At 41.4% G+C, this 23,931-nt stretch overlaps 1 protein-coding gene across 14 annotated transcripts in view; it reads left to right on the top strand.

The window, feature by feature from the left end:
* The window catches only part of ENOX1 (ecto-NOX disulfide-thiol exchanger 1), a 427,344-nt gene extending 404,238 nt beyond the window's left edge, over nucleotides 1-23,106 (top strand). For all 14 annotated transcript variants that reach the window (XM_060686501.2, XM_087895594.1, XM_034416422.3 and 11 more), the window contains 4 exons: nucleotides 4,638-4,694; nucleotides 14,622-14,724; nucleotides 17,029-17,114; nucleotides 22,094-23,106. In XM_060686501.2, coding sequence (XP_060542484.1) covers nucleotides 4,638-4,694; nucleotides 14,622-14,724; nucleotides 17,029-17,114; nucleotides 22,094-22,225 — 378 coding nt within the window. In that variant the 3' untranslated portion in view covers nucleotides 22,226-23,106. The remainder of the gene's footprint in view (nucleotides 1-4,637; nucleotides 4,695-14,621; nucleotides 14,725-17,028; nucleotides 17,115-22,093) is intronic.
* The last annotated feature ends 825 nt before the right edge of the window (nucleotides 23,107-23,931 follow it).

The raw sequence follows: 23,931 nt of genomic DNA, 5'->3' as shown, positions 1-23,931 counted from the left end.
AATTAAAATCTTTATATTGATAGCCCAGCCTGGCGGAACAACATGGTTTTGATCTTATATCTTATATCATCTATCTATCATCTATCTATCTTATATCATCTAATTATCTCTATATCTATCTATCTATCTATCTATCTATCTATCTATCTATCTATCTATCCCTCATCTATCTACTATTTATCTTATATCATCTATCTATCATCTATCATTATCTATAATCTATTTTATATCATCTAATTATCTCTATCTATCTATTTATCATCTATCATCTATCTATATCTATCTATCTATCAATCATCTATCTACTATCTATCTATCTATATCATATATCTATCATCTATCATTATCTATAATCTATCTATTTTATATCATCTATTTATCTCTATCTATCTATCTCTATCTATCATCTAACTATATCTTACCTATCTATCTATCATCTATCATTATCATCTATCTATCTATCTATCTATCTATCTATCTATCTATCTATCTATCTATCTATCTATCTTTTCTACACTGTCCATCTCTCCTGTCTGACACCTACAAACCTAGAACAGCATCATTTTATACATTTGAATGCATACTTGAGGTCTGTCTGCAGTTGTTTACAGATTCAAAATAAGAAAACAGTTGCAAAGATGGCTGCATATATCCGAGTACCCTTCTTGTTCATTCAATATCACTCCTAAAAAAAAGAAAAAATCCCCATAAAGTTGTTAATAAGGCCCCAAAGATGAATGACTCCGTAGGTTCCCAGGTGATGGTCCCAGAGGTAAACATTGGGAACTTCCCTTCCTCATGTCTCCGGCTGCGATAATTGTTCTGTCTCCTTTCAACAACCGCAGCCTCTTCTAAACAGCTGCCTGAGCATTTGAAGTGGAAAATAATTCACTCTTACAAAGCAGGTAAAGGCGATAAAAAAAATCTATAAATGCTTCCACCTAGCAATTTCAATTGTAAGAACTATTGTTAAGAAATGGAAGCTTAGAACTGTTGGACTCAAGTGAAGGAAATGTCTTGGCAACGTTTCGACAAAGTCTCATTCGTCATCTTCAGGCTGGTGTTTTCGGCTTCGTGCTTCTAGGAGCAATGTGTGTGATCGCAGCTGTTTCTTCCTTTTAACTGCCAGTGGGGGTGTGAACTGATTGGGTGGGAGCTTGGCTGTGTTCTGATTGGCTGGAGGTGTGTTCTGATTGGTTGGGGGTTTGGCTGTGCTCTGATTGGATGGGGGGTTGGCTGTGCTCTGATTGGATGGGTGTGTGTTCTGTTTAGGTGGGGGCTTGGTTGTGCTCAGGTTAGTCTGAGTATATTGTTGTGGCCCGCTAGCGGATTGTGGTTGATCCCGACGACAAGGAGGCTGGTGTGATGTCGCACCAGCAGCCTGTGCAGCCAGCACTCGAGTCAGACAGTGAGAAGGCTGAAGAAGATGTGGTGCCAGAGGCAGAGATTCAGCCAGGGCCTTCAGAACCTCCAGAGGCTCCTTCAAGTGAAGAGAGTGAAGTGGAGGAGCCTCTTCTCAATGCTCGAGCACGCAGGGCTGCCAAAAGGCAGGAGTGGCTACTCAGGAGGAGTGTAAGACTTGGGGCTAATTGGCCACTCCCTTAGCCTATTTAAGTTTGCACACAGCTTGTAAAAAGCTGCAGAAAACAACATGTGTTCGTCCGTCCGTTCGCTGATCATTGGGTTTGAATTTTCTCTGCAAACCTGGCTTCTGGGCTTTCTGTCAACTCTAGTAAGACTCTATCTTATCCATGGAATTTCTGGCAGGCTGTTAAGGACATTTTTAGTAATAGCCTGCATTTGAAAAAAGACTGTTTGTAGTAAACAGAATTATATATAAATATAAAAGCTAGAAGACATATATTAGATAGATAGATAGATAGATAGATAGATAGATAGATAGATAGATAGATAGATATAGATATATAAGTAAAGGTAAAGGTTCCCCTCGCATATCTGTGCTAGTTGTTCCCGACTCTAGGGGGCGGTACTCATCTCCATTTCAAAGCCGAAGAGCCAGCGCTGTCCGAAGACGTCTCTGTTGGTCATTGGCTGGCATGACTAAACACCAAAGGCGCCCGGAACGCTGTTACCTTCCCACCAAAGGTGGTCCCTATTTTTCTACTTGCACTTTTAACTGCTTTCGAACTGCTAGGTTGGCAGAAGCTGGGACAAGTCACGGGAGCTCACCCCGTTATGCAGCACTAGGGATTCGAACCGCTGAACTGCCGACCTTTCGATTGCTCTTAGCCACTGAGCCACTGCGTCCCTTGCATATAAATAATAGATAGATAGATAGATGATAGATAGATAGATAGATAGATAGATAGATAGATAGATAGATAGACAGACCTCTCTACTAGAGCTGGCGGAAAACTGGTCCAAAGTGAAAAATGGCATTCACAGATTTATTGAAATGGCCTTCTGAAAAATTACCTGGCCTAGAGTAAGTTCTCTCCAGTTCTATAAGCGTAGCTTATCAAACAACGATCAGCACAGGATGCAACTCTCTTCTTTGATCGTACTACAGGAATTGTTGTCCAGGGAAGTTGTAAGAAAGCTTTGATTAAACCTGAAACTTTTTCCCAACAAAGTGATTTGGAATGATGAAAGAAACATTCTACAGTTTGGCCAAAATCACACAAGTCACATTTGGCACAGGAAATATTGTGTGAATCGAAAGAATGATGGATTCAAGGATCGACATGCCCTAGATTAGAAGCTGATGTTCTACATTCAGGGAAGAAATGGCAATTGAAAAGAGGTTAAATATTCCAACAATCCAAGACATATCTTCACATGCGCTACTATGAGGTATCTTCAGGAAAGAATGATTGCAGGAATTGGATATGTCTAGTCTAATGAAAAGAAGGACTGGGGTGACATGATAGTAGTTTTCCAGTATTTGAGAGGATGCCACAAAGAAGAGGGAATCAACCTATTCTCCAAAGCACCAGAAGGCAGGAGAAGAAGCAACAGGTGGAAAATAATCTGTTCTGTCCCCAACCCCACGCACACACACCAACAGACGTTCAGGAGTTAAAGACCAAACTAGCCAGCAAAATCCTTTTCCTTAAGATAATGGAACTTGGCAACAACCTAGTGGCTGCCTGCCAAGAGTTTATTATTTACAAAGAGGAGAGATAACTTCTCCCCACCTCTGATACATCAAAAGAAACAGCTCAATAATTACGGAGTTAATCAAGTCCAGAGATAGTCCAGCTAAGTCTTATAGCAAAAGTCCGGCAATGCAGAATGGCGTGGAAGCTTTCAGCTTTGTTCGTCACAAGGTTTGACTGGCCACCACACTCTCTTTTATATCCTGTGGGGTGTGGTCCAGTGACTCAGCCTAATCTCGGGCACGCCCTTCTGTTGTGCGCGCTTATCTCTGCGACACTGGCGTGGATCCAGCCAAGACTCATTACCCTCATCACTGTCCATCTGTGGCTGCATGGACATGCTTGGCCCAGGCCCGATCTCTTGCCCTTCGGCAGACACCGAAGGCATTGCCAGAGAGGAGGGTCCTGGAGAGGGAGCCCTTGCCAACTCCTCTTCTTCACTCTCGGAGTCCTCTCCTGCCGATGACACAGGCTCAGGTAACGGAGCCACAACATAATCAAGGAGAGAAGCAACGTAGAACTAAGGAGAAATTTCCTGACAGTGAGAACAATAAACCAGTGGAACAGCTTGCCACCAGAAATTATGGGAGTTCTACCATTTGTCCAGAATGGTAGAGAATCTTCTTTTTGAGCAAGGGGTTGGACTAGAAGACCTCTCATGTCCCTTCCAACTCTGTTATTCTGTTATTCAAACTTTCACTTAAAGTCTATAGGGAGATCTCAAACATGCAGCAATCTAAAAATATTTCTTAGCTAGACACATTCTGCAACGAAGAATAGACAATGCTTGCAAAACTAATCTCTTTCCAATAGGATGTCCCAATTTCCCCCAAAAAACAGATAGCGTTGTTCTGTTACAACACAACCACATTGCCTTTCCTCAGCTTTTCAACATGTTTATGTAATCACGTGGCATTTGATTTAATTTTTCCCCCTAAGAATATTTCTCTTTCCTTTTTTTTTTTCCGGATGGCCTGCAATCACCCTGACGTTGGGTTTCAATGACTGAGGCCATCAAATGAGCTGCTTTATCTTCCCGATTTTAGGTTCCTGAGCAGAAAAAAAAAAAGCCCATCATGGCATTTTCAAAAATGCCCCCAAAACTCATAACTCAGAAGCAATTATTAGCTGCCTGCTATTTAGCTACCAGCAACTTTGCAAATCGCTTGCAAAAGTTCCAAATTAATAGCAGCCAAATGGGAAATGAAGGCGTTTATTACTCTTGAAAGCCAATTTTGCACCCTTCTCACGCTTCGAGATGGCTTTCCTAATCTTATTATTTTTTTAACAAAAAAATAACGAGCCTCGATTTCCTTTTATTTTATTTTTTGTAAGCCAGCCTATCAGATCTTAACTAGGTTGCTTTCTAACTGGTTTCAGCAAACAGCTCATTAGAGTGGTACGCTCCGTATATTTTGTTCGTTGTGTGTCGTTATAAATCAACAATAACTGTGTGTGAAACTGGCTAATCATGATAGTTGTTTTCTCTCTCTCTCTCTCTCTCTCTCTCTTTCGCAGTTAAAAAAAAATGCCAAGGAGTTGGAGACTAATGGCCATGACGAATCTCAGGCAAACGTAGGTACAACTTTGGATTTGAGTTTTTGAAATAAAAGATGGGGTTTTTTTTAATGGATTAATGGTCCTAACAAAGAGTAACCTTTTGCGGAATTGGAGGCGTGCTACCTGGGGTGCTTATTTCAAGATAAATGAATTGCTTTGGGTTTTTTTTTTTTTTAATTTGCCTTGCAAGAATTAACAAGAAACGGCTCCCTTGCCTTGCCACATTTATCATGGCAAAGGGTTTTTTTTTGGTTTTTTTTTTAATATTTCTCATTGCTGAAACATTTATATGCCTGGGACTGAGAAATGTGCATAACCCGGTTTGTGTAGATGTTCAGATTGCCAGCCCTGAATTTTCAGAAGACAGTGGGTTTTAATTTCAAAAAAAAATTTCAGCATTCTAGACCTCATGCGAAGAACCCAATCTTCCGGTTACATTTGGCTATGTGTGTGTGTGTGTGTGTTTATGTATGTACAAAATTATATTGTCAGCTTTTCCAGGGCAGCTGACAATACAATCTTTGACTTAACAACAACAATTTCTTAATTGTTGGGACTTAACAAGCCCCAAATTTCCACTGTTAAATGGGTTTTGCCTCATTTTATGACCTTTCGTAGCACAGTCGTTAAGTGCGTCGTATGAGCAGAACAGAATAGAAGAACAGAACAGACCAGTCTAGAACAAAACAGAACAGAACGGAAAATGAATAGAACAGAATAGAAAAACAGAACAGAACAGAACAGAACAGAACAGAATTCTTTATTGGCCAACTTTCAATACAAGGAATTTGTCTTCAGTGCAGAAACTCTCAATGTACAGGTACATTCAAAGCAACAGAATAATAATCATAGTTTATAGTTTTGGGTAGCTTATAGCATCGATGTCTTTTGCAAAATGACATTCTTGACCTCTGTGATGTCATCATGGTTTGACCCAAATCCCTGTCCAAGCGTCCAGGAAAGCCAATTTCGTGCAGGGACCCACGGAAAAGAAAGGCCCAGGGCGATAGGAACCACAATTCCACAGAAACGGAGGAATGGGTTGGAAAAGATGTTTTAAATAACCCGACAACATTTCGGTAGTTGGTCTTTGTCACACAGTTGGCCTGAAGTCTATTCATTTGAAAGTCTGATCCTCCAACGAGAATTCACTTCTTCTCAAACGCAGTGAAGCCGGGGAAAGGGCCCCGCGGAGAGGCCGTCTTTCCGTTTCAGTTGCGTCTTGTCAAACCTTGACACATCTTGTCGTGTGGCAAACAAGAAGCGATTTCATTTGCCGTAAGCTGCCCACTTCATGTTTAAGAGCCCTGAGAAGAAAGGAAGTGGGTGTGTCAGGCCCCGTGGTTATAATGCTTGCTTGGTAAAAGGATTACATTTGATAGCCTCCTCCTCCTTGCTGTACCTACTCACAGGAAAGGCAGAATCGGAACGCAGACCCTGTCTGTCTTGTCTTCCAGGTCTTCCCATTTTGTCAGAGCATGTAGGGCAAACATTTTGCACTTCAATATTTGACATCTGTAGCTACATCAGGAAAGATCCCTTCCTTCCTTCCTTCCTTCCTTCCTTCCTTCCTTCCTTCCTTCCTTCCTTCCTTCCTTCCTTCCTTCCTTCCTTCCTCCTTCCTCCTCCTCCTTCTCTTATTTTTTGTCCTTCTCCTTCCTTCCCTTCTCCTCCACCTCCTTCTCTTTGTACCTCCTCCTTCTCCTTCTGCCTCCTCCTCTCCTTCTCCTTCTTCTCCTCCTCCTCCATCTCCACCTCCTTCTCTTTGTACCTCTTCCTTCTCTTCCTTCTCCTTGTACCTCCTTCTCCTCCTCCTCCTCCTTCTCCTTCTGCCTCCTTCTCCTTCTCCTTCTCTTCCTCCTCCTCTTTGTACCTCTTCCTTCTCCTTGTACCTCCTTCTCCTCCTCCTTCTCCTTCTGCCTCCTCCTCCTCCTTCTCTTTGTACCTCTTCCTTCTCCTTGTACCTCCTTCTCCTCCTCCTTCTCCTTGTACCTCCTTCTCCTCCTCTTCCTCCTTCTCCTTCTGCCTCCTCCTCCTCCTTCTCTTTGTACCTCTTCCTTCTCCTCCTCATTCTCCTTGTACCTCCTTCTCCTCCTCCTTCTCCTTGTACCTCCTTCTCCTCCTCCTTCTCCTTCTCCTTGTACCTCCTTCTCCTCCTCCTTCTCCTTGTATCCCTTTCTCCTCCTCTTCCTCCTTCCCCTTCTGCCTCCTCCTCCTCCTCCTCCTCCTTCTCTTTGTACCTCTTCCTTCTCCTCCTCCTTCTCCTTGTAACTCCTTCTCCTCCTCCTTCTCCTTATACCTCCTTCTCCTCCTCTTCCTCCTCCTCCTTCTTCTCCTCCACCTCCTTCTCCTTGTACCTCTTCCTTCTCCTCCTCCTTCTCCTTGTACCTCCTCCTCTTCCTCCTTCCCCTTCTGCCTCCTCCTCCTCCTCCTTCTCTTTGTACCTCTTCCTTCTCCTCCTCATTCTCCTCATTCTCCTTGTAACTCCTTCTCCTCCTCCTTCTCCTTATACCTCCTTCTCCTCCTCTTCCTCCTCCTCCTTCTCCTCCTCCACCTCCTTCTCCTTGTACCTCTTCCTTCTCCTCCTCCTTCTCCTTGTACCTCCTCCTCTTCCTCCTTCTCCTTCTGCTCCTCCTCCTCCTTCTCCTCCTCCTCCTTCTCTTTGTACCTCTTCCTTCTCAATTCAGAATTCAATTCAATTCAGTTCAAATCTTTATTGTCAGTGCACAACATATGTACAATGAGATCGGTTGAGCTCCTTCGGTGTACCCCACCCCCACCCCCAACACAAAGTGAAGACAGAAAATCCCTAACTCAATAAATCATATTAATCTCCTTCTTGGTGGTAGAAGGATAAAGAAGTGGTGACCAGGGTGTGAGTCATCCCTGATACAGGTAGTCCTTGACTTATAAGCATCTATTTAGTGACCGTTTGAACTTACAACGGCACTGAAAGAAGTGAGTTATGACCATTTTCCCACACATGACTTTTGCATCCCTCACAGTTAGATGAATAAAATTCAGCCACTTGACCACTGACTCATATTTGTGACAGTTGCAATGTCCCTGGGTCATGTGATCCCCTTTTGACGAGCAAGCATCAAGATTCGCTTAACAACCGTGTCCCTAATTTAAGAACTGCAGTGATTCACTTGAACAGCTGCGGCGAGAGAAAAGTCGTAAAACGGGGCGAACCCCGCTCAACAAATGTCTCGCTTAACCGACAGGAAATTTGGGGCTGAATTGTGGCCGTAAATCGAGGACCACCTGTAATGGGGAAGGGGTTTTCTTCCCATGAAGAGGAGGCACAGAGGTCGAGGGCCCAACACGGCAAATACTTCTTCAAAACACCGGATAGTTTAGACGTCCCGGCGACACGTTGGAGAAATGTGAATTACGGAATTACATCCGTTAATAAAGGGAAGTTGACAATCCTTCCTCCCCGGAGGCGCGTCTGTCGCTGAGTGTTTTGCAGATCAAAATGTCTGCCGAGGGAAGGACGGCTTAGTTTTCCGCATGGTTATTAGTGGCCTGTAATGCGTTTAATGGGATTAGTACCTATTTGATACAGCTGACAAGCTGGATTTAGCACAAATACCTACCTAGGAGTCAGCGCGAGATCCGGTAACGCCGGGAAGGGCAGAGAGAGTCTTTCCATAACTGAGACAAACTCTTGAGACGATGCTTTAAATTGGAATAAGAAAGCAGATTGTGACAACTTCTCTCTCTTTCTCTTTCTCTCCTCTCTCTTTCTTTCTCTCCCTCTCCCTCTCTTTCTTTTTCTTTCTCTCTCTCTTTCACTTTTTCTCTCTCCCTCGCCTCCTCTTCTGTTTCTCTCTTTGTTTCTCTCTCTCCTCTCTTTTTCTCTCTTTGTTTCTCTTTCTTTTTCTCTCTCTCCTTCTCTCTCTCTCTTCTCTCTTTCTCTCTCTCTTTTTCACTTTTTCTTTCTTTCTCTCTCCCCCCTCTTTCTATCTCTCTTTCTGTCTCTCTTTCTCTCTGTTTCTCTCTCCCCCCTCTCTCTTCTCTCTTTTTTCTCTCTTTTCTCTCTTTTTCTTTCTCTCTTTCTCTGTTTCCCTTTCTCTCTCTTCTCTCTCTTCTCTCTGTTTCTCTTTCTTTTTCTCTCTCTCCCTCTCTCTATTCTCTCTCTCTTTTCTCTCTTTCTCTCTCTTTCTCTCTCTTTTTCACTTTTTCTTTCTTTCTCTCTCTCCCCCTTTCTGTCTTTCTGTCTCTTTCTCTCTGTTTCTTTCCCCCTCTCACTCTTCTCTCTTTCTCTCTGTTTCTTTTTCTTTCTCTCCCTCTCTTTCTCCCCCTCTCTCTTTCTCTCTTTTTCACTTTTTCTTTCTTTCTCTCTCTCCCCCCTTTCTGTCTTTCTGTCTCTTTCTCTCTGTTTCTTTCCCCCTCTCACTCTTCTCTCTTTCTCTCTGTTTCTTTTTCTTTCTCTCCCTCTCTTTCTCCCCCTCTCTCTTTCTCTCTTTTTCACTTTTTCTTTCTTTCTCTCTCTCCCCCCTTTCTGTCTCTCTCTGTGTTTCTCTGCCCCTCTCTTTCTCTCTCTTCTCTCTTTGTTTCTCTCTTTCTCTTTGTTTCTTTCTTTCTTTCTTTCTATTTGTTTCTTTCTTTCTTTGTTTCTTTCTCTTTGTTTGTTTGTTTCTTTCTTTCTTTCTTTCTTTCTCTTTTTCTCTCTTCCCCTCTCTCTCTACTATGAAGGGTCTAGATAAGTAACCACCAACTGATCCTAGGAGTAGTATATAGATAGAACTTCCACAAAAGAAATAGCAATTCTTCTACAGGCCGTCCTCGAGTTACAACAGTTCATTTAATGTCCATTCGAAGTTACAACAACATTGAAAAAAGTGACCTACCTACAACCATTTTTCACCCTTACGACCGTTGCCGCATCCCCGTGGTCATGTGAACAAAATTCAGATGCTTGGCAACTGACTTGTACTTATGACCGTTGCAGTGTCACGTGATTTCCTTTTGCGACCTTCCAATGAGCGAAGTCCACGGGGAAAGCCAGTGTTTCTAATTTAACAACCACAGTAATTCACTTCACGACTGTGGCAAGAGAGGTTGTAAAATGGGGCAACATTGGCTCAGGAAATGTCTCGCTTCGCAACAGAAGGATTAGGCTCAATTGTGGTCGAAGACTACCCATATTTGATTTTTTTTCCCCCAGAAATTGGGGCATCCTATGGAACCCCAAATTCACTTCTAGGAATGGCCCACCCACTCAAATAAATATGTCACCCCCTTGTCTGAGATCTCCCTTTTTCTGTTGTTTTAAGTTTGGTGTTCTTTGATGGACTTCTCAGTCTCTTCTCTATCTTTAATCATCATTCTTAATTGCTCTGGGAAGCTCCAATAAGTTTTTCTCCTATTTCCTTCGGAGAACATTTCATTGAGAATAAATATTTCATCCTCCAGTTGTTTTGTTTTTCTGATGACTTTGACATCTGTAGTCGTTTATTAATGGGTTTCCATGGTGCTGGCTTGGGAAATGAGATACAAGGACGAAACTCCGAAAGGAAAAACAATCTTATAATAATAATAATGATAATAATACGGGGAAGGAAATTGAAAAAAAATATTTTAATCTGTCTCCAGCACCGTTCAGCTAGGCTGGGATGGAGATAAGCCGTAATGAAAAGGTACTGTGATATTAAATAGTCTAGAAAGTACATTATGGAAGTCAGTCTGAGCAAAGATCTAGATAGTAAGCTGCTAGACCATCTTATTACAGGTAGTCCTCGAGTTACAACAGTTTGTTTAGTGACCGTTCGACGTTACAGCAGCACTGAAAAAAGGGACTCATTTTCACACTTACGACCCTTGCAGCATCCCCAGAGTCACGTGATAAAAATTTGGAAGCTTGGCAACTGGCATGTACTTATGACGGTTTCAGTGTCCTGAGGTCACGTGATCCCCCTTTTTGTGACTTTCTGACGAGCAAAGTCCATGAAGATTCGCTTCACAACCGTTTTGCTAACTTAACAAGTGTGGCAAGAAAGGTGATAAACTGAGGCGAAACTCACTTAACATAGAATAGAATAGAATAGAATAGAATAGAATAGAATAGAATAGAAAAGAATAGAAAAGAAAAGAAAAGAAAAGAATAGAATAGAATAGAATAGAATAGAATAGAATAGAATAGAATAGAATAGAATAGAATAGAAAAGAAAAGAAAGGAAAGGAATGGAATGGAATGGAATGGAAAGGAAAGGAAAGGAAAGGAATGGAATGGAATGGAATGGAATAGAATAGAATAGAATAGAATAGAATAGAATAGAATAGAATAGAATAGAATAGAATAGAATAGAATAGAATAGAATAGAATAGAGAATAGAATAGAATAGAATAGAATTATTTATTGGCCAAGTGGACACACAAGGGATTATGTTCTTGACAAAAGAGCATTGGCTTTAGCCAAGGTTAATGGTTGACCAGCAAGAAATCTGAACTGAATTAATCCCTTAACGGAGAGTGTTTTGCTGACCCATCCATTCATGGTGCCCTTGGAGTAATATTACTCCTCTTTGTAAACCAATCTATCTTTTTTTTATAAATAGAAAACTACTTTTTTTTTCCTATAGGGAACCTCAGAAAACAGCAAAAATACTGTTCCGTCGTGATTGCTGTATGGAAATTTTAGGTATAATTAAAATCTAACAGGGGGCTTTCATGTTAGAAGCCAATTAGCTACACGGTTTCCCCATTTAATATCTGAATTGTAACACATGTTTTGTTGTTTGATGTTTCGTACAGAATTTTGACCTGTGACCCTGTGAGCGAAATTTGAATTAAATACAAGCTGCCCAGATTGGCTTTTTTCAGGCAGTGCATTAAATCACAAAAGGCTAGCCGAGTTGAATATTTACCAGTCATAACATTTGCAAATGTATTTGCTAGGGTTTGTTTGTTTTTTTACCTCGCCTGGTCCAACATATTATATTTGAGATTCCAGATGCAAATCTCTCTCCCTCCCTCTCCCCCTCCCTCTCCCTCCCTCTCTTTCTCTCTCTCTCTCCCTCCCTTCCTCTCCCTCTCTTTCTTTCTTTCTTTCTTTCTTTCTTTCTTTCTTTCTTTCTCTCTTTCTTTCTCTCTCTTTCTCTCTCTCATTCAGCAACCCCAGGAGTAAATATTTACCCCAGTGTCAGATTGTTATAGCTCATAATAATTAGAGAATTATTGATTCAAGGCTAGGTAAGATAAAGTCCTGTTTTACATCCAGCAGAACAAAAATGCAATTGTGAGAGGCGAGTTGTAAGGTTGCACATGGAGAATTACCGTATTTTTCAGAGTATAAAACGCACCTTTTCCCCCCACTAAAAGGGGGTGAAAATTTAGGTGCGTCTTATACACCGAATGTAGCCCCGCCCACCCATTGGCCCCCACCCTTTGGCCTCTGCTTCCCAGCAGTTACCTCCTTGCACGCAAACAGCAAGAAAAAACAGCTCTTTTCAGCTTCAGCATGGCCTAATTAGCACAAGTTGATTGGATCGGCCTCCCGACTCTCAGCTGATTTGCTCTCAGCTGTTTTGCTAGCAGGGCTCTGCTGCTTGCTGCAAGGAGGTAAATTGCTGGAGCAGATTTTTTTTTTTTCCTTGTGCTAATCAAGCTATGCTGAAAACGAAACTGAAAGTAAAGCAGGCTGTTTGCTGTTTGTTGCAATGAGGCAAAATTGCTCAGAGGCAGAGGGAGATTTCTTTTTCTTCTTTTCCTCACCAAAAAAGGTAAGTGCATCTTATACTCCGGTGCGTCTTATACTCCAAAAAATACGGTAGTTCTCGACTTGCAACAGTTCATTTAGTGATCATTCAAAGTTACAAGGCACTGAAAAAAGTGACTTATGACAGTCACACTCTTATGATCATTGCAGCATCCCCACGGTCATAGGATTTACATTTGGATGCTTGACAACTGGTTCCTATTTAATGACAGTTGCAGTGTCCCGGGGTCACATGATCCTCTTTTGTGACCTTCTGACATCTTCAAACAAAACCCAGAAAGTCCCCTTGAAAAAGCACCTTTGGGGCAACCATAGATGACCTCCAGAGATGGACAACTTTATTATCTGGATAATGAATTATCCAGTGGTGAAATCCAATTTTTTTTACTACTGGTTCTGTGGGTGTGGCTTGGTGGGCGTGGCAGGGGAAGGATACTGCAAAATGCCCATTCCCTTCCCATTCCTGGGGGAAGGATATTGCAAAATCTCCATTCCCACCCCCCTCCTGGGGCCAGCCAAAGGTGGTATTTGCTGGTTTTTCAAACTGCTCAAAATTTCCTCTACCGGTTCTCCGAAATGCTCAAAATTTCCGCTACCGGTTCTCTAGAACCTGTCAGAACCTGCTGGATTTCACCCTTGGAATTATCCAATATGAATCAAATTTGCTGCTTGGGGATGTCCGTGTAAACCTTTTTAGGAGCCTTTCAGATGAACCAGCAATTATGGAGGAGTCTCGTGTCCATCCAATTTCAAATCCTCCTCCTCTGTCTTTTCTTGACATTTATAAGTTTCTAGTCCTCAGTGATCTATTATTTTTCATTTCCGAAACAATGATGTGGCTTGACCTTATGTTCTTTCAGAATGCCAGAGGCGTTGTGATCGTCTCCATGAAATCTAAATCCACAACAGACACTTAATATTTTCTATACTTGCTCGATAAACTTTAAGGTGCTTCTCCCAGGAAAGCTGGTTTCTCAGCGCAGCTTAAGAGAACCACAATATCATACCCCATTGAGTTCATTGGCACTGATCAGCGACGCCCCCACAACACAGCTTAAATTGAGTACCGGGTTTTACGAGTTCAGGTGGAAATTGAGTTTTATTCTAGATAGCTTATATTGAACCATAAATTAACCGAACGTGCTGCGTTCCTTCAACAAACGCAAACGCGAAGAAACAAACAAGCCAAGGTTAAATTTGAGCAAGTTTTACTAAGAAGAAACTACCCGACAGTGAGAACAATGAAACAGTGGAGCAGCTTGCCACCCGGAGTAGTGGGTGTGAGAAAAGAGTGGACAGCCATTTATTCAGGATTTCCCAAAGGTGTTTTTTTTAAAAAGGCAACTGGATTTTCTTGGTTCCTCCTTGAAGAGCTTTCACTTGTCATCCAAGAAGCTTCTTCGGTTCTAGAGAACAGTTCGGAAGCTTCTGATGAAGCTTCTTGGATGAGGAGCAAAATGTCTTCAAGGAAAAACAATCTCCGTTGCCAACCATTCGATCACATGACCATACAGAAACTATAATGGTCATAAGTGTGAAAAACGGTCATAAGTCGCTTTCTTCAGTGCCCTGTAACTTCAAACAGTCACTAAATGAACTGTTGTAAGTCTGAGGACTACCTGTAAGCGCAGGGGAAGTTGTTATTGTGCTGTTTTTGGAAAGGAGTCATTTCTTCTTACCAAAGTTGTGTCATTCCGTGGAAAATAGGTTATTTTCACCCCGAGATTGTAAAATCGTCACAGCTTTCTGTATTTTTTTTTCCGCCTCTTACTTCAAGAACTGTGAATAAGAAAAAAAAAATTGGACATGCTGTTATCCATTAGTTTATCCTAATACTTATCTCGAGATTGGAATAATCCAGAGGGGAAGTCAATTTTATTCGACAAAGGGCAGATGATTTTTTTAAAAAATATATTCTTCTTTATTGCTCAATCTGGACCTTTTTTCGGCTATAGGCAATTAAGAGATGGAGAGAGAGAGAGAAACAAAAAACTTGTTTATTTTTTCCTTCCTTAGATCCCGTCGGGAATTACCGAGCGTTGGAAAACAGATCAATAATTTATAATTGTCTTGCCTGTAGCTGGAAATTAAAGTAATGTCCTTTTTTATATATATATTGAGAGAGAGAGAGGGGAAGAATGCCAGCAGTGCCTATTGACATGGATGTATTCCACAGAAGGAATGTTTTATTTAATTTTGTTTTTTCAACCTTATAGGAAATCAATGGGTTGACAGCACCGTTGGTCAACCAAGACAGAGAAAAGAATGCAGAGAAGCGAAGCCAGCCACTAAAATCAGAGAAAGAGGCTTTGTTGATAGGTAAGATAATTCCCCGTGCTCCTTTTTCCAAGCATAACCTTGCTCGTGCCTTCGAGGAGAAGAATCAGCCCTTCTACGTTTCAGTGGGTGAGAGACCCCAGGAAAGAGGTGGAAACTCCCCCCCCCAATATTTGTATAAGTTGACTACATTAAGAAATAAAAACGTTTCTTTGAAGCTAAACATTTTTCATAAATTCATGAAATGTAGCCCTTTATGGCAAGAACTCTAATTGGGTCTTAATGATTTGGTGGAAACATCTCATGAACTTCGTGGAGTGGGTGCGGTGGCCTAGAGTTGGGGCTCTCGCCTCACAATTAGGAGGCTGTGAGTTCAATCCTAGATTAGAGGCTGATGAGCACAATGAGAAGGTATCTGGTGAACAAAACTCCGCATTGGCGACAAGAAGGGCATCCGGCCAGTAATCGCTCAGCTCCATTCAGTTGCCCAGACTCCACCCCCCGCAAGGGATTATGGGGTTGTTAAAAGAACATGATGATCTCACGAACTTTGGGTTTCATTCAGGATTTTCAGATCCACCTACCAAAGCATTCTTTTGGGGTTTGTTTGGTTTTTTTTGCAAGGATTCATTAATCCATAGTCTCTAGGGCTGTGATGGCAAACATATGGCACGCGTGCCATAGGTGGCACGTGGAGCCATATTGGTGGGCACGCAAGCTCAGCTCCCTGGGCACACCGGAAGTAGGGAAACAGACTGTTTCCGGCCTCCGGAGGGCCTGGGGTGGCGGGGGAAGGCCCATTTTTCGCTCTCCGTAGGCTCCTAGAAAGGCTCTGGAGCCTGAGGAGAGCAAAAAACGGACCCTCCGGTCCTACTGGAAATCAGCAAATGGGCCATTTCTGGCCTACGGGGGGCCACTAGGGGTGGGGGAAGGCTGTTTTCACCCTCCCCAGGCTCCTAGAAAGTCTCTGGAGCCTGGAGAAGGCGAAAAACAGACCTACTGGGCCCACCATGCCATCATGTGGCCAAAAGCGGGGGGAACGCAGGGGGATTGCGTGCATGCGTGGGGGAGCCGGAGCACATAGAATTATGGGTGTGGGCACGTGCGCGCACGACCCCCCCCCCCCGCACTCACCCTGCTTTTGGCACACGATGGCAAAAAGGTTAGCCATCACTGCTCTAGGGTTTCAGGTGGCAGCTATGATGGATTCAAAGGAGTCAAAAAACTTGGTTGAAGCACCTCAAGGGCAGAGGTGCTCAAAGGTTGCAGGATCGTGGAACTGATCCTGGCTTTCTTCAGTAGCATGTCATGCAACCATAGTTTTCATAAATTGACAGGCCTTAATTATCTGTAGCTTATTTGTAGCTGCCAAATATAATTCTTTTTGGAAAGTCATGCACGCTCTCAAAAAAAAAAAAAAGTGGCCCATTTTGAATCTGGATTTAATACATCTGCCTAAAATATAGACACACTGGTTGAGAATTCATGGCTATTATTTACACACCAATGAATTGTTAAGAGGGAACCTTTCCTTTGATGTTTTTATTTTTGATACTTGAATCATGCTTCAAATGGTTACTAAAGGAGCAGTCGTAAGTTGAGAACTACCTGATATGTTCTCTGTAGCCATCCGTTGACTAATTTTCTCTGCGGATAATCATATGATCAAGCTAGATTTTTGTAGACCCTTGCTGCTAGCAGAGACAAAGTTAATTTATAGGGAAGAAAACTATTTTTTAAAATTCATTGATCCATCTGTGCTAGCTTCTGTTCGTTGCATGAGATCTGCAAAAAGTTTTCAAAATGGGAAAAAATATAAATGGAAAAAAAAACGTGGTTTAATTTGCTCGCTAATCTGCATCTGGATGTGACCCATGCTGAAATTATTTTTTAAAGAATTCAAGTCAGGCTAATGCTGGACCGGGCTGATAGCCAACACATGTTCCTAACCAGAGCCACCAAAGAAGTAAAAACAAACAAACAAACAAAGCAAGAATTTTATTATTCAAATGTCTACAAATTTTGATGGGCAAATCAGGCATAACATGCGAAGCTGCAAAAATGTTTCCAGCATGTCTTTCATTTATTTTCTTCTTTTTTTTTTTTTGATCACTTGGAAATAATAATATTTTCTTCTATTTTTTTGAACACTTGGATATGAACTCTTAATTCTTGAAAGCTAAGGGTTTGGGTTGAAATTCATCTACTTGCTGAATTGCTTCAGAGACACAAGTGCTGACTTTTGAATGAAATTCAGATGCATTTATGTACAATAATTATTTTATCCTACTCTGTATGGCCTGAATCAATTATCAGTGTTTTTTTAAAAAATTCATTTTAATACAGGTATCATATCAACATTCCTTCACGTTCATCCTTTCGGAGCTAATATTGAATATCTCTGGTCGTATATGCAGCAGCTGGACTCTCGGGTAAGTTGGATTTAAAACTTTGGGGGGGTTTTGAAATTAAGAAAAATGAGATGAGGTAGGCAGTAGATTCTCCAGTCCTCATCTTTTTTCATAAAATGCAAATAGAATGGCTTTAGATCCTCATTCCTGCTTTTTACTGAGGTTAAAAAACAAATCCCAGAGACAAATAACCCTAAATGTGATTAAGAAGATTCATTGGGTGTCCTCCATATCTGATCCTTTCTGCCACTTTACAACTATTCATTCTTTACTGTATTGAAATCTAGGCATCAGATCTGTTTGTATAAACAGAGGCATAGAATCAAAATCACGTGAAGTATTACTACTGCTTTTAATTGGTTTTAAATGTGGGATTTTAAATTTGGGGGTTTTATAATTGAGCCAATTATTTTATAATTTTAATTATTTTTAAATTCTGTCTGTCTTTGTGCTTTTAATCAGGCTGTATACCGCCCTGAGTCCTTCGGGATAAGGGCGGTATTGAAATATTATTATTATTATTATTATTATTATTATTATTATTATTATTATTATTATTATTATTATTATTATTATTATTATTATTATTTATAAAGCCTTAGTAAGGCCACACCTGGAATACAGCATCCAGTTTTGGTCACCACATTACAAAAAAAGACGTTGAGACTTTGGAAGAAGTGCAGAGAAGAGCAACGAAGATGATTAAAGGAGACAAAAACATACAGTTGCAGGATTTGGGTTTGGTCAGTTTAGAGAAAACAAGGACTAGGGAGGACATGATAGCGGTATTCCAGTATTTGAGAGGCTGGGGGTCAATTTATTTTCCAAAGCACCTAAAGACAAGACAAGAAACAAGGGATGGAAACTAATCAAGGAAAGAAGCAACCTGGAATTAAGGAGAAACTTCTTAACAGTGAGAACAATTAATCAGTGGAACTCCTTGCCTCCAGAAGTTGTGGGGGCTGTATCACTGGAGGCTTTTAAGAAGAGACTGGATAGTCACTTGTCTGAAATTGTATAGGGTCTCCTGCTTGGCAGGGGGGTTGGAGTAGAAGACCTCCAAGGTCCCTTCCATCTCTATTCTGATTTATTCTGATTGATTGATTGATCATAATAGAATAACAGAGTTGGAAGAGAGCTTGGAGGTCTTCTAGTCCAACCTCAAGCAGGGTGTCAGACTTCGATGCTATCTCAAAATAAATGAATTTCCAAACTGCCAATCTTTAAGGAAATCTTCTCTTTATTTGAGCACAGCAACCGGATCATGACTTGATGCAGACAAGACTGACCTTTTGTCCCCCAATCCCTCCCTTTCCGATCCCCAATTATCTGCTTCTCATTGGCTATCTTCCAAGTCACTCCACTGACTTCTTGTCTCGTCATTTCACAGGAATGTCCCCCCTCCCTTCATTTCCACGACGACCCAGCTTCAAAGGGATTTAGCAAGCAAAAGTTCAGGTCTTATCTCTCTCCTCTCTATGCCAGCGGTGAGATGCTGACACAGGGAGAACCTGTACCATGTGAGACAAATGATTGTCCAATCTCTTCTTACAAAACCTCCAGTGATGGAGCACTCACACCATCTGGAGATCTTTTACTTATAACTTGGTAAAAACATTGGGTCCCGCTTGGTGGGATTTCCAGTGGTGAAGAGTTCTCAAAAGCTTCCCTAAATTTGAAGAACAGAGCAGAAGTTAGATAGATGTTAAGGTTTATTGAAGCCAAGTTAACCAAAGTCTAAAAATACATGCCAGTAAAAATAGGTGCCAATTTATATTGCTCACAGCTAAAACAGAATAACATTTGGAAATTTGAGCAGGGAAGTTTGACTGAAAATACTCTCTTTTTTTTTTTTCCTGTCCTCTTAATTCCAATATATAAATTGTTGGTTTTCTGGGAGATTTTCTCTGGATTTTAGATTTAGATTTTAGGTTCATTTGTAGGTTACTGTGAAACTGTTACACACAATGAGGGTGATAATTATGTGATGATGATGGGATCTTGTTGATGTCATTACAACTGCGCACTATGCCTTAGGAAAATGTGTGCGTTCTCGCACATGTGTATTTGGCAACAAAATCAGAGAAATTCAGACGCAGCCATTATTCCGTAGGCAGTAGGCCATGCGGTTAATATCGTTCATTTCATCCTCGCTAGAAGTTTCCAAGAAAAGCACTGAACACACGAAAACTTAAGATGTCTGTCAGGCAATCAATGCGAACACAAATTTCACTCTATATGATGCTTGAAATAGGAGGGAAAATTGTCGTGTAATCAGCATGTATCTGTGATGGACATTTGACAGCGTTTGTGGCTATTCTGCCATTATCAAGCAGAAATTGTTTCTCGGGCATTTTAGAAAATGAAGGGAAAATAGTTAAGTGATATATTTCTCAAGACTGGGACAAACTGAATACTGTCGGCCTCATTAAGAGATCAAAATCTGAATTTTATAATACCTGTAATTAACCAAGGCCTCTTAGCCAACATTCTGCTTGAATGCCCCTTTAGTTTTGACCGCTTCTGATCTTTCTTTATTATCCTGGTTTTATTTTCTGCTTTTGTTCTCTCCTCTCTGCTACCATCCATAATGTGATGGGACTTTTCAGCAGCTGTCTGGTTTCCAAGAGCGTGACAGCCCCTTCCAATCTCCAGTGTCTCTGGAGATACTCAGTCATCCAAGTCATAGTTGTCTCAAAGGTGCTTTTTCAAAAGGCAACTAGACTGGGGTTTTTTAATTCTTGAAGGAAGGTGAAGATGTTTCGCTTCTCATCCAAGAAGCTTTATCAGTTCTAGTGGAACTGTCGGAACTAAATCAATCAATCATAATAGAGCTGGAAGGAACCTTGGAGGTCTTCTAGTGCAGCTCCCTGCTCAAGCAGGAGACCCTATACTGTTTCAGACAAGGAGCTGTCCAGTCTCTTCTTAAAAACCTCCAGTGATGGAGCACCCACAGCTTCTGGTGGCAAGCTGTTCCACTGGGTAATCGTCCTCCCTTGTAAGGAAGTTTCTCCTTAATTCCAGGTTGTTCCTCTCCTTGATTAGTTTCCATCCATTGTCTCTTGTCTTGCCTTCTGGTATTTTAGAAAATAAATTGACCTCTTCTTCTTTGTGGCAGCCCCTCAAATACTGGAATGCTTCTATCAGGTCACCCCTAGTCCTTCCTTTCTCTAGACTAGCCAAACCCAAATTCTGCAACCGTTCTTCATATGTTTCAGTCTCCAAGCCTTTGATTGTCTTAGTTGCTCTTCTTTGCACTTTTTCCAAGGTCTCAACATCTTTTTTGTAATGTGGTGACCAAAACTGGGTGCAAGTATTCCAGCTGTGGCCTTACTAAGGCTTTACAAAGCGGTGCTAATACATCACTTGATTTTGATCCTCTGTTTATACAACCAAGGACTGTATTAACTTTTTTGGCTGCAGCCGCACACGGCTGGCTCGTGTTTAAGTGATTTCATCCCCATCCCTATCCAGCAGCTGATGAAGCTTCTTAAAATGAGAAGCGAAATGTCTTCTTCCTCAAAGGAAAAACCGTCCAGCTGCCTTTTGAAAAAGCACTTTTGAGACTTTAAAGCAGTCCTTTTCAACCTTCGGAACTTTAAGGCATGGAGACTTCAACTCCCAGAATTCCCCAGTCAGTATGGACATATCAATATCAGTAACCTGGAAGTTTTCCATATATTTAGCTAGGTGGGCCACAAGTTAAACTGCAACTCCTTCAGATACCGATTAAAAAGGTTCTGTATGATCTCCAGTTTTCCAAGAACCTTATGTTCTGGTTTCTACCCTTTTCCCCCGAAAATAAGACCCAACTGGAAAATAAGCCCTAGCATGATTTTTCAAGATGCTTGTAATATAAACCCTATCCCCAAAATAAGCCCCAGTTAAGATCATCAGGCAGATGGACACAATTAGTACCATCTTTCCCCCAAAATAAGACCTAACCAGAAAATAAGCCCTAATGCATCTTTTAGAGCAAAAAATAATATAAGACCCTGTCTTATTTTGGGGGAAACACGGTACTATTTCATTTTCCAAACAGAAAAACAAGTGTGCAAGAGAAGCGTGGAAGAGAAGGCTAGGTAACAATCACTTGCTTACAACGTTGAGTGACAGATGATCCAATCTGCTCATCTTCTGGATCTCTTTTAGAATCCTAAAGGCTGGAGGTGCTTTTTCCCCCATGCCTTCTCTTGGGGACACTCATGCTTCTCCTCCATGCTATTCCCCCTATTTGCTTTGCTTTCCTGCTTTTCCATGGTCTTCATTTTATTTGTATTTTATACTAAGAAAAAAAATCTTTAATAAAATACATATACTAAGAAATCATAGAAATAATCTCTCTCCTCCTCTTCCTCCTCCTCCTCCTCTCCTCCTCCGCCTCCTTCTTTACCTCCGCCTCCTTTTCTTCTTCTTCTTCTTCCTACCCTCCTCCTCTTTCTTCCTATCCTCCTTCTCCTCTTCTCCTTCTCTTCCTCCTCCTTCTTCCTCCTCTTCTTCTTTTTCTGCTTCCTTCTCCTCTTCTTATTCTTCTTCCTCTTCCTTCTTCTCCTTCTTCCTCTTTTTCTTCTCCTTCCTCCTCCTCTTCTCCTTCTTCCTCCTCCTCCTCTTCTTCTGCTTCTTCTTCGTCCTCCTCCTCCTCCTCCTCCTTCTTCCTCTTCTTCTTCTCCCTCCTCCTCTTCTTCCTCTTCTTCTTCCTCCTCCTCCTCCTCCTTCTTCTTCCTCCTCTTCTTCTTTTTCTACTTCCTCCTCCTTCCCCTCCTCTTCTTCTTCTGCTTCTTCTTCCCCCTTCTTCCTCTTCTTCTTCTCCTTCCTCCTCTTCTTCCTTTTCCTCTTCCTCCTCCTCTTCTTCTTCTTCCACCTCCTCTTCCTCCTCCTCCTTCCTCTTCTTCTTCTTCTTCTCCTCCCTCCTCTTCTTCCTTTTCCTCTTCCTCTTCTTCCTCTTCCTCCTCCTCCTCTTCCTCCCCCTCCCCTTCCTTCTCTTTTTCATTCCTCTCTAGATCTCAGCAAATGAAATAGAAATGCTTTTGATGAGGCTTCCACGTATGTTTAAGCAAGAGTTTTCCGGTGTCGGAGCCACGCTGGAGAAACGGTGGAAATTCTGTGCCTTCGAAGGGATTAAAACAACTTGACCAGGGTTAGATCCAATTCTGAACCCACCTGGGAAGAACGTGTTACGGACCGCAGTGGCAAAGGCGAGCTGAAGTATTAAAGGAGGAGAATTAGGTTTGGCTCATCCCCTTCCAAACCTGGTTTTAGTTGCATTTGTGATGTCCTCTCGTGAAAATGTAGTCGTGTGCCAGTTCCAAAAAAAAAAAACGAAAAAGGGAAAAAAAGCCGCTCCTGAAATGTTTCCTATGAAAACTCAAACCAACCAATAACTCTACAATCATAATGATCTCATTATTTAAAGTACGCACCTATTATTAGCTCACCTTGAGCCAACTGGAAGCTCCAGCAATGTCTGTGTATGATATGGTAGATCTTCCTCCGAAATTTCATGCCTAAGAGTCTTTCCGTTTCATAAGAAGACAAAAAAAAAAAAACGTAAATAAATAAATATAAATAAAAATCTGATTTCATAGTGAGAAACGAGTATATACCAAAAGCGAACTTGAAAACAAAAAAAAAAAAATGTGTTTGAAAAGTTATTTGTATTTTATAAATTAAGTTCTATCTGCTCTACTAGGGACTTATTGCCTTATTGCCAGAGGCCTGAAAAGGAAAAAAAAATACACACACACACAAATGTGCTTGGATTCTTTGACGATGCTTTATGCAGAATATTATTTTTCTAACGTCACGATTCTCCATTCTCAGTTCCTTTAACATGGATTGCATATCGATTTTCATAAACGTGTAAATAAAGAGGAAGGCAGTGTTACTGTATTGTATTTGGTATGTAACATTCAGGGTTATGTATCTGAAGATAAGTATCCGGTTGCATTACTGTTACAGATTTTATAGCAAATATATTGATTTTTTTTTTCCAATAAATAGGAATTCTACCATAGTCGGACTTTTGCAAGCTGCCTTTTTTAAAGATATATTTATTTTGTCCTGTCCCTTCCCCCCATCTTCTCATATATTTTACAATGCCTTATTACTACTACTACTACTACTACTACTACTACTACTACTACTACTATTATTATTATTATTATTATTGCTACTACTACTGCTACTACTATTATTATTATTGATTTAACCACATTTAACTTACAATGACAGTCAAGCGCCAAAGACAGTTGTTAAGTGAGTTTTGCCTCATTTTACAACCTTTTTGGCGCCGTTGTTAAGTGAACATATTACGTTAGTAACATGTTTGCTAAGTGAATCTGGTTCCCCAGATTCTTCGAATGGTGAGTAAATGGATGGTTGCAACTCATATGACTAAACATGCAGGTAATCCTTGATTTACGACCACAATTGACCCCAAAACTTCCGTTGCTAAGAGAGGCATTTGTTTTGCTCCATTTTACAACCTTTCTTGCCACCGTTCTTAAGTGAATCCCTGCAGTTGGCTGGAGGTGGCTGGAGGTGGCTGATGAGGAAGAGGAGGAACAGCTGGGTCCAGTGCCTGATGCACGGATGCTCAGAAGGCAGAGGAGAGGAGAGCAGTGGAAATCTATGGGCTGGTCCTTGGGAAGGAAGAGCCACCGCTGCTAGTGAAGCCCCTCCCTAGCTCTGGGGATCAAAGGCAGGGGACGAAGATGAATAGGTGTGGAAGACATCATGTTTGGGGAGCTGGGTCAGAATACGAAGCCTCTGAATTCTGGTCACGTGATCACGGGGACACAGCAATGGTTGTAAGGGTGAAAAAACAGCCATACGTCAT

Source organism: Pantherophis guttatus, chromosome 5, assembly GCF_059756535.1.
Source record: "Pantherophis guttatus breed Tessera chromosome 5, ASM5975653v1, whole genome shotgun sequence".
Lineage (NCBI taxonomy): Eukaryota > Metazoa > Chordata > Lepidosauria > Squamata > Colubridae > Pantherophis > Pantherophis guttatus.
Note: the sequence above shows the minus strand (reverse complement) of the source record. Positions and strands in the feature narration are given on the sequence as shown.